Raw genomic sequence first — 12984 nt, 5'->3', positions numbered from 1 at the left:
TAGCTCCTACGTTTGACCTGTATGATGTTTATATAGGAGAAAATTTTTCTCTTTTAATATGAAGTAACCCATTTTGTAAAAAGTTACACATTTGGCTTTGATAAAAGTGTAAGGTGCAGAACCAAATAGAGAAAAAAAAAGTTAATTGATTAGTCTTTGATCCAGCCCTAGATGTACTTGCTTTTTAAGGTTTGACTATGTCGTCGATATTAACAGTTTCAACTCTGAAAATGTATGGAAATACTTCCTAAAGACTAAAAGTCTGTAGCCACACTAGCATCTCCGTGAAGCTATACTTAGGCACAGTAGTGCTTTAAGCAAAATGCTACCGTAAACTTGCTAATATGGTCACAATGACAACACCAACATGCTAATGTTCAGCAGGTGTAATGTTTACACTTTAGTTTACCATGTTAGCATGCTAATTGGCACAAAACACAACATACAGCTGAGTCCGACAGAAATGTCATTAGTTCTGCACAAATGGTCCTTGTTCATAAATGTAGAAAAAGTAGAAATTTGACCTGATGAGGGCAAAAAATTTAAAGTTATCATTAATGTGACAACAGTTCATCTCGAGGGGGAACAAGAATCTCTGCACCAAATTTAAAGGACAGAGTGTAGGATTTAGTGGCATCTAGCTGTGAGGTTGCAGATTGCAGCCACCTGAGTACTTCAACCCTCCCTTTCCAAGTGTGCAAGAGAACGAGTGGCCATCAGGTAGCTTAAAAACATGGAAGGCCCCCTATAGACCCTGTATTTGGTTTGCATGTTCTGGGCTACTGTAGAAACATGGCAGTACAACATGGCAGGCTCCATGGAAAAGACCCTCTCATATGTAGATATGAAAAGCTCATTCTACACACAATGAAAACATAATTATGAATATCATATTCCTTTCTGCCAATACATCCTGCTTAATCCTACACGCTGGTGCTTTAATGGAAATCAATCCAGCAGTTGTGGAAACACTTCACTCAAAATCACAAATGTCAACCTTACAGTGGTGCAAGAGAAGTCAAGGAATCACCAAATTTATTAGCCTTTACTCCGTGTGGCGCGTGTGTGTGTGTGTGTGTGTGTGTGTGTGTGTGTGTGTGTTCATTTTGCTCTATAAGTGGGCCACATGAACAGGCAGCAGACTGGTACAAATCCGACACTAGGACTCACTGGGACTACAAAGGGCTGAAATTTAATACACTTGCAAAAACAACCAAATCCCACAGGAGTTCTCCTTCAAGTTAAGTTTTTATTCCCCAGCCAAACACTTTTTTCCTTCACTTTTGTTCAAAGATAAATTTGCTGTTAACTACATTTGGCAGAGATCAAACAAATATGGTGTTTTTGTGGGGGTGAGGCATTAATTTTTTAAGTTTGTGGCACAGACAGAAAGGATTTCCTGCTATAGAGATGACTTGTACAGCACATTAAGAGCTTCATTAATTCATTCCACAAGAACTTTGTAAATCAAAGATTAAGTTAAAAATTATATTGATTCATATAGTATTATGGAAGTTTACTTTGATTATACAGAACTTCCTTCACTGCAGATGGCATCAGGGAGATGACTATACAGCTGTGCGGTGTTTTTTTGCTTACCTGCATCACCGTCCTTCTATTTTTATTTGGTCAGTTTCCTGTTCAGAAAAAGACTGACATGAGTCAGCAGCTAGAAACTGCACATTTTAAACTTCACTTTCACAACACACCTTACAACTGTATATAACCTGAAAAGCATGGGTGCTGTTAACACATTAAATTAAGGTCATTACTTTAAAGGAGTGCATCACAAGCATAATTCATCCAAGTATGTTTAAGACTCACTGGCTAATGTTTGTTTTGTAATTTGTGGCTCTGTCAAATCAAGACTTTCAAGGTATACTGTTTTTTTACTGCCATATATACTGGTTTTTAAAAGTAAAAAATCTGCTGTTTGTATTGAATCCTTTAAAAACAAAAGTTTGACTATATGTGGCAGACTATAGTGGGAGCTATCACACCAAAGAGCAATAACACCCCCTAGTGGCAGTTACTAGACTTTCATATATATATGTAAAAATTATATAAAAATTTGATTGTGTGACTGTTGGCTGAACAAAACAAGACTTTTAAAGACTCCAGCTCTGGGCAGCTGCGATTGGCATTTCTATTTATCTTCTTTGTCTATTCACTTTTTTTTTTTTTTTTAATGACCATTCACAGACATAATGCTTAATCAAAATAAACAAAAAATAAATAAATAATCTGCAGATTATTCACTATAATGAGGTACGTGAACTGAGGTATCTATTACATCCTACAATTAGAACCTTACACTTGGTGGGTCGCCTAGTTAGATGATTTCAGTAGACCCATATTATACTGCTGGGGTTGTTTATTTGGCATGACGATAACAAAAATATAGGCTACCATCCTCTAATTCCTTTACATATACAGTTGGAAAAATACATAACAAAAAATAATAAATTGTGGAACCATTTAGCTTTGTGCTTTACAATTGTATCTATTGTAAGTCAGATATATTGCCAAATGCACGTATCCTTTTGTTTACTAAAAGTGAAACCAAGTAAGTAAAACAACCACTTCCCCAGTCCAAGCGCTCAAAGAGTGGCTCACTGTGCAGCGAGAGGACTTCAGCACGATGGCGTCTGGTTCAAACAAGTTTTCAAATAAGTATATCACCTTGTCTCTGCTCTTCTTGGCACTGTAAGTAAAATCAAACATTTCGTACATTTTTAGTTGGTGATTACTTGTAGCCAGGTGTTGCATCATTTCCTTTCGTGTACTGTATACGAGTAAAAGGTTGAAGTTAACGCTGTTTACGACTTGAGGACTTGTCAGCAAAGAGTTAGTAAAGATGATACGTACAATAAGCGATGTTTAATTTATCAATCAGTTCACAGCTATGTCCTCTATAACTGCAGTGGAAGATCCCAGAGACGAATCGTGGGGTGTGGCTGTGAGCCACTCCGGGTGTTTGACATGTACACAGGCGAAGCTAACCGGTTAGACCTACTCTCCCAAGTATTTTCTCTCGAAACACGGAACTAGAAAAACACTTTCAATGAAGATTAAATCACACCTTTCGGTCGCTTTCCAACGACGGGTGTGAGCTCACTGTTTGCCTCTCGCGGCTCTGTGTCGTATCACCGTAACTACCGCGGCTCTCACGCCTAACGTGCCGCCCCCGGAGGGTCCTCCGGCCTCGGGGGGCAGCAGCAGCACAACGAGGCCAAGAAAAGCTGCCGCACTCGAAAACATACTCAGACAAACCACACAAATACGGTAATATTTGATATTTATTTGAAGTGTTTTCACGCGATTTGTTTTATTTGTACAAAGAGAGAAGACTTTAGAGATGAGGACCAGCAGGCTGTGCCTGGTTTATCGCCCCACAACCGTTAAACAGCGGATTCCCGGGACTTTTCACGGGGGGAAATTTTGGGACTGTCCGAGAACAGGTCAGCTAGTTAACATACTGACTTTCACTTTCTGTTTTATTTTATCTTTTTCGTCAGGGAGTATTCTTCAGCCTCATCCCTAACCAAAGATGGCATCGCTCAGCATCGAGTTAAACTAGTCCGTAACAGAAGGCAGAGCAACTGTCAGGACGGTGAATACGAGCATGAGGGGATCTTCTGTTGTCTGTGTGCTACTGGTAAGAAACATTACACGTGTGCACTCCGATGGCAACATGAAAAACGCTTGAAAAGTTTATTGAGGAGGTGTCAAATGCTCCTGTCAATAAGGCAATGATAGAGGATACTAGATATCACAAAGGTTAAAGATTAAATCAGTGGTTTTCAGACTCTTTTTACTGTCTTGTCTTGCTGGGGCTCCTTGTCATGTTTCAGATGACAGAGTTGTTCATAAATTATATCTCCTTTAGGTAAAATTATCCAACACACACACACACACACACACACAAATTAAGATTAGAGGAAAGTCCACAAACTGAAAAAATCCTTGTGTTCAGAGCTTTGTTTCCCCGTCTTTCTTCTCCCATTAATCATCTCATGAACCCCTCAGATTTATCTGGTAGCCCTTTGCAGGTTTCTAAAGTAGTTAAAAAGTACAGTAACTCCACCTTGAGCAGCTACAACAGCAAAATGCTGCCTACACGTTGATGCAACATTATCAACAATGTAATAATGTGAGATGTAATAATTATTCAGTCAGAAGTGACAGTCTACTGCACGCCTGGTACTTTTACTTTGACACTCAAGGTCTACTTTTATTTAGGTTTTAAATGTAGGAGTTTTACTTGTAAGTTAGGGCTTTTATATTGTATTGGAACTTTTACTTAAGTTAATGATCTTACTTCTGTCAGCACTGTAGAGATCTTTTACATTACATTACATATAGAAAATATATTTCATATCAGGTCAACCCTGGGTCAAAAAAATAGTTGTGGGCACCAGGTTAGTTAAGTTAAAATGTGATTGTTTACATTCTGTAAAAATATGGTCTATGTAAGAATAATATTAACTGAAATATTTAAGAAAACAAAACAGATACAGGGACCTTTCACATGACAGGGCCTCAAGTAAAAGGTAAAAATGCAGGAAGGATGCCCTTACCATTTCAGTTTTTATTGCGCTGTAGTGCATATTAGCAAACAGTTGAAATCAATGAAATTATCACAACATATAACATATGTTAGAATATGTTTGCATGTGGCTGTCTGTGTGGGTGTGCATATCATCGGTTTCGCCCAATCTAATCAAAATATTTTCTTCCGTCTCTGCCTTATGTCTCTCTGTACTGCAGGCCAGCGGCTGGTGAGTCACTGCACTAAAAATGGAAGTCATGGAGAATGCAAGAATTGTGAAAATGGCATGTTCAGCAGTCACCCTAATTTCCAGGAGAAATGTGAGCTGTGCACATCCTGTGACCATACCAGTGGTAAAGACGCAACCGGACATCAACATTTCTTTGATATTCACCAATACCAAAAACAAAACATTGGTAAAAATTCATAGGGACTAGGCTGTGGTTGCAGTAAATCCTTTCCACGGCAGACATTTTGACTCGTCACAGTAGGAAAAGCATAGGTGTTACAAGAAGCACTAATGATGGCTCCGTTCTATACAACTGTCCCAATAAGCCGTGACAGTGTGACAGTGAACCAAGACCCTGAAACTGAAGCAGTTAAATGGAATTCAGTCATGATTCATTTTATTATTTACACCTGGGCTTGTCTTACTGTGACATGTCAGTAGGAGGAAGCCACTCCACCTAATATACAAAGCCTTTAGGGCACACATAACTAGGTTTAAATTATAAAATATTATTTCCCGGTGAGTCCTATGTAGTGACGCACCAATCCGGTACATTGCATTTGTATCTCTGCTTACACTGCCCTTGTACAGTTGTAATGGTACAATTTCATGAACCTGAGACAATATAATTAAAATTTGCATGCATCTCCATGTATACTGAAAGTGTTGTCACAGCCTTATGTTAACTTTACATAAAGAAGAATCATTGCAAAAAGAGCTGAAATAATTAGTCAGTTGATTGATTATTATTTGATCATTACAGTTTTGATAAGTAAGTAAGTTTAAGTAAATTATCAAGCTAATATGCCAAACGTTCCCTGGATTCAGCTTCTCAAATGTCATGAATCGCTGCTCTTCTTTGTATCATCAGTTATAAAGTTTATAGTTATCTTTGGGTTTTGGACTGTTGGTTAGAAAAAAAAACAGTCTAAAAACTTTGGTGAGGACTTGAGCTGGGAAAATGTGATTAGTGCTTTTCCCTATTTTCTGACATTTTCTCAATAAAAAAAAGCGATGGGTTAAAAAAAATAATGGTCAGATTAATTGATATAGAATATAATAGTTGTAGCTCCAATGCCATCAGTTCCAGATTTTAGAAATAATCAGGAGCACTGTCTCAGTTTATCTATGAGAAATCTGTACTCTTAAATGTTTAAATACACTAAATCATGATAATCTAATACAACCATAGTGTTAAAGATCATGCTTCAGTGTCACTGTAGAAATGAACACTTATGTACCACAATATGTCACTTTTTGTTTTTAAGAAAGATACTGTTTCCTCTAATGTCAGTTTGTTGGTTATACTATCATTTTAGCCAATCTAAAGGTGAAGGAACCCTGTACCCCTGCCCAGGACGCTATATGTATGTGTAAAGAGGGTCACTATTGCAACACGGACGATTGCAGACTCTGCCAACCTTGTGCAAAGTAAGTTCTGCTACTTTAAATATCATGTTTAAACTTGAAAATGTATGGCTTCTTTAAAACAATGTATTGTCTGTGTTTTGTTGGCAATTCTTTGCTATTCTAACAAAACACAAGACATTTTTTCAAAGAAGCTTTTATTCAATATTTGCTGTCATGATTCAGTCTGTCACTCATACTTGTTTTTTTTGTTGTTGTTTTTGGGTTCAAGGTGTGCTGATGAGGGCATCAAAGAAGCCTGTACATCCACTAGTAACACAGTCTGCAATGTCAAAACTGATGGTATGGTTTAGTTTAGCATTACAAGCATTTGCTTTAAATTATAATAGCTTCAATTAGTACATTTGCATATTAAAAAAAGAAATCACGTAATTTTGTTTGTAATAAAAATGTAACCTTTCATTTCAGGGTCAAATATTGGGATGATAGCTGGCATAATTGTCTTGATTTTTTTCATTTTCATTGCGGGAGCTGTGGGAGCTTTGTTTGTGTGGCAGAAGAGAAAATTGAGTGAGTATGTCTGCTACTACACAACATAAATACTATGTGACCATCAGAGGGCACTAGAACATCACGTGCTCCACTGTACAATAGCAAAGCATAGTAATAATACTGAAGGTTCAATTCACAGTCAAAACCTCTGTTTTATCTTCTTCATAAAATGTTTGTGTATCTTTTTTTTCTTTTGATCATTTGTCTCATAAGGGGGTACACCAGGTGATGCCTCGACTGGAGGCGGCCCACCAAACGATGAGGTGAGTTATTCCTCAGTGTGATCTTTTAATGCATTTATAGCTCTGACCAGCTGTAACACGTATGCTCTCTTTCCTGTTTTTCATAGTTTTATCTAAGAATGTTTGTTACACAGAGATACATACATGTATGATAAACGCTTCCCTGTCTCTCCTAATGTTTGACATAGCCGCCTCTTTCTATAGGATGTACAGGTTGGTTGTCTGAACCCTTTAGTGGCCTTGTTAGTGTGCTTCTTCTGTGTCATTGTTGTGATGCAACATATTTGTAAAGCTTGTTGAAGCAGTTTGTTATTTCATCACTGGGGTGTTGAAAATATTAACAGTCATTCTCCTTTCTTCTTGTCAGGAGATGCAGTTTTTTAATGGTAAGAAAAAACCCAGAACATGTTTTTCAATTGCTGCACTATTAGAGTTCTAATTTCTATCTATGCCTCCACACCGGCGACAGCTGTGGCCAGAGCCTGATTGTCGGTCCATCTGTCCCATTCTCGTAAATGTGATGTCAGGAATGCCTTAAGGGAATTTCTAAATGTTTATTTATATTAGTTATGTGGCTCTGGCACAGGAAAATGACATCCCCAATCTTGGCACGTGGCCTTTCACCTTATATACAACATCTCTCTTTTGAATGTGCTCTTCTTTTCTTTTTCTTTTTTTTTCACCCATCAAAATCAAAATGCCCCTACAAGATGAGTAAAGTTGTGATGCGTGTTGTGTGGCATTAATCTCAATTGTTTCCTGTCTTAGTTCCAGATATAGAGCCTCACCTGCCTGACATTGCAGAAGTGCTTGGATGGAGGGATATGAAGGATGTAGCATCACGGAGTGGGATATTACAAACTGCTATTGAAGCTTGTGAACGGAACCATCCACTTGATTGTGAGGAGCAGACAAAACAACTACTACGGATCTGGGTGGAGAAGCATGGCTCGCGTAGCCCAGTAAAATTGATCGAAATCCTAAAAAGTAGTGGCAAAAGGAACAAAGCAGAAAAGGTGATGAAGATATTTGGATTGTAAATTGTGAATTGTGAGCACTTTGAATATTTGCAGTGCTGCCTACTGAACAAATTACTTTTTTTTTTTTTTTTTTTTTTTTAAATATAAAACTATATTACCAAAAGTATTCATTCACCCATCCAAATAATTGAAATCAGGTGTTCCAATCACTTCCATGGCCACAGGTGTATAAAATCAAGCACCAAGGCATGCAGACTGTTTCTACAAACATTTGTGAAAGAATGGGTCACTCTCAGGAGCTCAGTGAATTACAGCACGGTACTGTGATAGTTGTGAAATTTCCTCGCTCCTAAATATTCCACAGTCAACTGTCAGTAGTATTATAACAAAGTGGAAGCAATTGGGAACGACAGCAACTCAGCCACGAAGTGGTACGCCACGTAAAATGACGGAGCAGGGTCAGCGGATGCTGAGGCGCATAGTGCGCAGAGGTCGCCAACTTTCTGCAGTCAGTCGCTACAGACCTCCAAACGTCATGTGGCCTTCAGATTAGCTCAAGAACAGTGCATAGAGAGCTTCATGGAATGGGTTTCCATGGCCGAGCAGCTGCATCCAAGCCATACATCAACAAGTGCAATGCAAAGCTTCGGATGCAGCGGTGTAAAGCACGCCGCCACTTGACTCTAGAGCAGTGGAGACACATTCTCTGGAGTGACGAATCGCGCTTCAACCCGATAGAACACCTTTGGGATGAATTAGAGCGGAGACTGAGAGCCAGGCCTTCTCGTCCAACATCAGTGTGTGACCTCACAAATGCGCTTCTGGAAGAATGGTCAAAAATTCCTGTAAACACACTCCTAAACCTTGTGGAAAGCCTTCCCAGAAGAGTTGAAGCTGTTATAGCTGCAAAGGATGGACTGACATCATATTAAACCCTATGGATTAAGTTCATATGCGAGTCAAGGCAGGTGAGCCAATACTTTTGGCAATATAGTGTATGTATTTTGGATCATCCTGCTCATTCGTTGTTCACTGCCAACACAGCCTTTCAACTATGTCCTCCATGCCATCTCTGATATCCTTGGAGGACTACCCATGTGCACAGTAAATCCAAGTGTTAATTTAATTTTTGCACCTACACTGTGTGTGTTTAATGTAAACCAACCTCTGCAGCTACTTAGAATCAGATGCTGAGTGCAGTGAAATACAAGCTTATGTCACGATAGCAGGGTAGGAATAAGATTATCCTTAAACCATTTAAGTTTGTGCAAAAACAGTTGCAAATGATCATAATGAAAAGTATTTTATACGACTTTGCTTAGTCATTACATCATCACTGTCAAATGAAATTTCCCTTTTATTTATAGTGGTTTCGTTGCTCAGTTCAAGTTCCACATTCTGTAAAACAATGAAGTAAATCGCATTGACAAGAATTTGGGATTGTGGAAACTGATCTTTACTTTTTGTAAACCTTTGGGGAAACATATCATTAATTGAACTTTGAGATCTGAAAAACAGTTTAACACTTCAAATATTTGTGTTTCCCGACCCATTTATCCATGAGGAAGGAAGCCCATTACTTTTGCCCCATGTTATTTTGGGGATGCTCATTTGTCTACTTTCATTTCTCATTATCACACTGGAACCAAATTTTAACATTGGGTAGTGCTTAGTTTGCTCAGTGTTTTTATTTGTGCAGCAACTTCAAATCATTGTTGGTGCAATGTCTCATTTTCAATATCAAGGAAATTCAGTTTTACATTTATTTGTTTTATATAGACTATATGACAATGAAAAATGGAACTGGAAATTTGGAGAACTGAATATATGCACGTATATCAGATGCAGAGTTTATGTAAATAAAAAAAAAAGTAACTTGTATGAAAGATGAATGAAATGTCTGCAATACTGAAATGCAATATGAAAATGCTGTAGTCATCTTAGTTTCGTGGGCAGTTACAATAATGCTATAGTATTGTGCCAATAGTAGATTTTTGGAGTATGACTAAAAATCTCAACATCTTTTGGCATCTATTATTCATACTTGTACGTATTTAGATTAAAACAAATTTAAATCAAAGTCAGTCTTCAGTCGTTGCAGAATCTGATAATCACATCCTCTTTAAAGTCTCTGTGTTTCTTGACTTCTTCTGTGTGTGCAGTGTGCCAAAAAGTCTGTCCCAGTGCGTGAAGTACGGCGCATAGTTCACTTTGAATTTGAGGTGGTGGAGATCATGATGCCGAGCTCCTCCGTACAGGCCAAAGGGCACCAGTCTGTGTGGAGACCAGGGAAATTCATAGCCCGAGTGAGCCTCCACAGACAGATAAATGTTAGCGATGAAGAAGAGCATCTCAGTGAGCGGATGGCAGTCGAGGAGCACAGGGTTCAGTGTTGTGAAGAAACTGAGGCTCAGCATCTCCCAGACACTTGTGTCCTCCGTCGTCAGGGAGAAGGTGGCCGTGTAGACGTGGTGCTCCTTGTGGAAGAAACAGTAGAGCCAGTACACTTTGTGATGCAGCAGATGCCAAAAAAAGTACTGCGTGTCAAACAGGAGTAAGCAAGCCAGTACATCTTTAACAACAGCTAGCACTGCAGGTGCCACAGGGGGAGAAACCACAGGCTTCCAGTACCAGTGCACAACAGAGAGGGGGAAAATAAAACAGACGTGGTTGCGGGAAATCTTGCACAAGCACCTCCAAGCCGCTTCCCATGTCACTTTGCTTTGAGGCTGGATCTTGAAGCGACGTACCAGTGCCAGTCTGGAGCAGAGCAGATCCAGACAAATATAAGGAAAGCAGCAGCCCACATAAACGCTGAGAGAGAACAAAACTGGAAAACATGGTGATCTGAGGAGGCTCGTCCATTCTCTTAACCAGTCCCAAAGAATCTGCAGAAAGAGTCTCTCTGTGCTCTCTGAGGGCGTCATCCCTGTACTATGAAAAAAACACGGATGTGTTCCTTCTTTATGAAGGATGAAATGCTCACAGCAAAAACTGCAGAGTTGAATTAACGCCCATAGAGTTGACTTCAACATTTTTTCAGGGTTTATAATATATTTTCCAGAGTAGATTAACACTTTCAAAATAGTTAAATATTACCACTGTGCCAGAGTTCCTTCTTTAACTTACAAAAACAGTTATATAACAGTAGGGGACACGTTAGACCAGTAACACTTAACTATTTGTGAGTGTTAGTGTCATCTACTAAAGTGACAAGCTATCTACACTGAAAATGTTTAATTATAATAATTGACACCAATAAACAAGCTATTTTTCCAAAAACATTTATTTTGTCACTTAGTCATTTATATAGTTTAATTAAAACATTGTAAATGACATAATGTACAAACTTTTTTCTGAAAAATTGTATGAGCTTTGAACATCAAATGGCTTTTTGACGGTGAAAAAATGTTCATTATTTGAAGAAAAAACAGCAACAAATTCCAGTTTGTTTCCTGTAATAATGTCACCGAATAACAATGGGATGTTTTTCAGAAGACAATGTCTGAATAAAATTCAAACCAATGCCATTTCCAACACTCAATCTTTGTGGGACATTTTTTTTGTTCAGAATATCCATAATGAAAACTATAAATCCGGGAAAGTGACTTTTTCCCCCATATGAAGTGTGTGAGATTCAAAAGGCAATATGATCTCATACTGGGCCTCATCCTCAAGAAGATCAGGTATCATATCAAATGAATAATTATTACAAACATGAAAATACTTCAATAACTAACTATAGCAAATGCTTTAAAACAAAAACAACTCACTTGCTTCCTCATCAAGATCACTTCCTGGGGAATTTCTGCTGACTGCACCAAGTGACAACTCTGGTGTTGAAGTGAGCCCCTTAGCTTCTTTTATGACATTTGGCTTTAAAAACATCCCATTTCAGAAGCAGCCTGAAGGATATCTCATCAGCAAATAGGAGCGTGAAATCTTCAAGCCATTGTAAACATCTCATTCCAAATTTAGCAATCCTCCTGTATCCAGGAATCTTGGGAGGGTGGAGAGGATATCAACACTTCTGCCTGCGTCATTAACAAGCTTCTGACGGTGCAGAAAGGTCTCTCTCATCTTCTGCTATGGTTGAACAGAGACCTCAAGCATCCCATCAAGCTACCTTTAAACATTGTCAGTCCTTTGGAAATTTGAGCATCCTGGAGAAAAGTCAATGGAGATATTTGGTGGCAGTGCAGATCCTATATGAATCTTCATTTGCACTGTTTTCAGAAACCAGAAAATGTATCCTGTTCTGCTTGCAGCATCATAGAAATGTTCCTGAAATGAAAAAAATAATTTGCCGTCACACGCAGCTCATAAGAAATCTCTGAATTCAAATGTCAATGACATGCACACAGCTTTGTGTCACAACATGCAAATATGACATGAAGAGTCATGCAATCAATAATAATGATTACATAGCCTTTCTAGGTATATGGATGCTTGGGGGAAGGGAACAGCATCACTATATCAGCAGCATATTCTTAGATTGCTTGAGTGGAAATATTTAAATGTTAACATAGATTTATGCAATAGCCATGCAGCTTTTTGGCATAAATAGAAAGATTATGAAACACACCTACCCATGATTATCAAGTGAACCACCAGTATGTTAACCAATTGTCTTCTTGTCCTTGAGTCCAAGTGGATATTTGTGCAAAATTTGAAGGGATTCCCTCGAAGAGCTCTGGAGATATTGCGTTCACAAGGCCAAAATCATGTTTTGAGAGGTCACCGTGACCTTGACCTTTGACCATCAAGATGTAGTCAGTTCGTCCTCGAGTCCAAGTGAATGTACCAAATCTGAAGAAATGTCCTCAAGTCGTTAAAGAAATAATACATTCACAAGGCCAAAACCACGTGTAGTGGCTATCTTTCTCTTAATAACTTCCTCTACACTTATTATAACCACATCGTATGAGACAGGAGACTGTTTTACACATTGAGTTGGCTTGGCATGCCCTGAACGAACCCAAGGTAAAACAACCGTGTTGCGCCGCAGTCCACACATTTACTTTTTTTTTACCATTTCCTTCAAATAAGAGTTCCATTATG

General features: G+C 38.5%; 2 protein-coding genes across 2 annotated transcripts; one reads left to right on the top strand and one right to left on the bottom strand.

Annotated features, from left to right (window-relative positions):
• Window positions 1–2574: 2574 nt before the first annotated feature.
• On the top strand, window positions 2575–11467 carry fas (Fas cell surface death receptor). Its single transcript, XM_023426607.2, has 9 exons — window positions 2575–2706; window positions 3519–3658; window positions 4771–4905; window positions 6101–6212; window positions 6421–6491; window positions 6618–6719; window positions 6915–6964; window positions 7311–7329; window positions 7712–11467. The coding sequence occupies exons 1-9, from the start codon at window positions 2642–2644 to the stop codon at window positions 7981–7983; spliced, it is 966 nt and encodes a 321-aa protein (XP_023282375.1). The 5' UTR covers window positions 2575–2641; the 3' UTR covers window positions 7984–11467.
• LOC111670054 (cholesterol 25-hydroxylase-like protein) lies at window positions 9652–10850 on the bottom strand. The gene has a single exon (XM_023426610.2). It carries the CDS (start codon window positions 10848–10850, stop codon window positions 10035–10037), a length of 816 nt encoding a protein of 271 aa, XP_023282378.2. The 3' UTR covers window positions 9652–10034.
• Window positions 11468–12984: the final 1517 nt, after the last annotated feature.

Source organism: Seriola lalandi, unplaced genomic scaffold (assembly GCF_002814215.2).
Source record: "Seriola lalandi dorsalis isolate HSWRI2012SDOR001 ecotype SW California unplaced genomic scaffold, Sedor1 jcf7180002054832, whole genome shotgun sequence".
In the NCBI taxonomy this organism is placed as follows: domain Eukaryota; kingdom Metazoa; phylum Chordata; class Actinopteri; order Carangiformes; family Carangidae; genus Seriola; species Seriola lalandi.
Note: the sequence above shows the minus strand (reverse complement) of the source record. Positions and strands in the feature narration are given on the sequence as shown.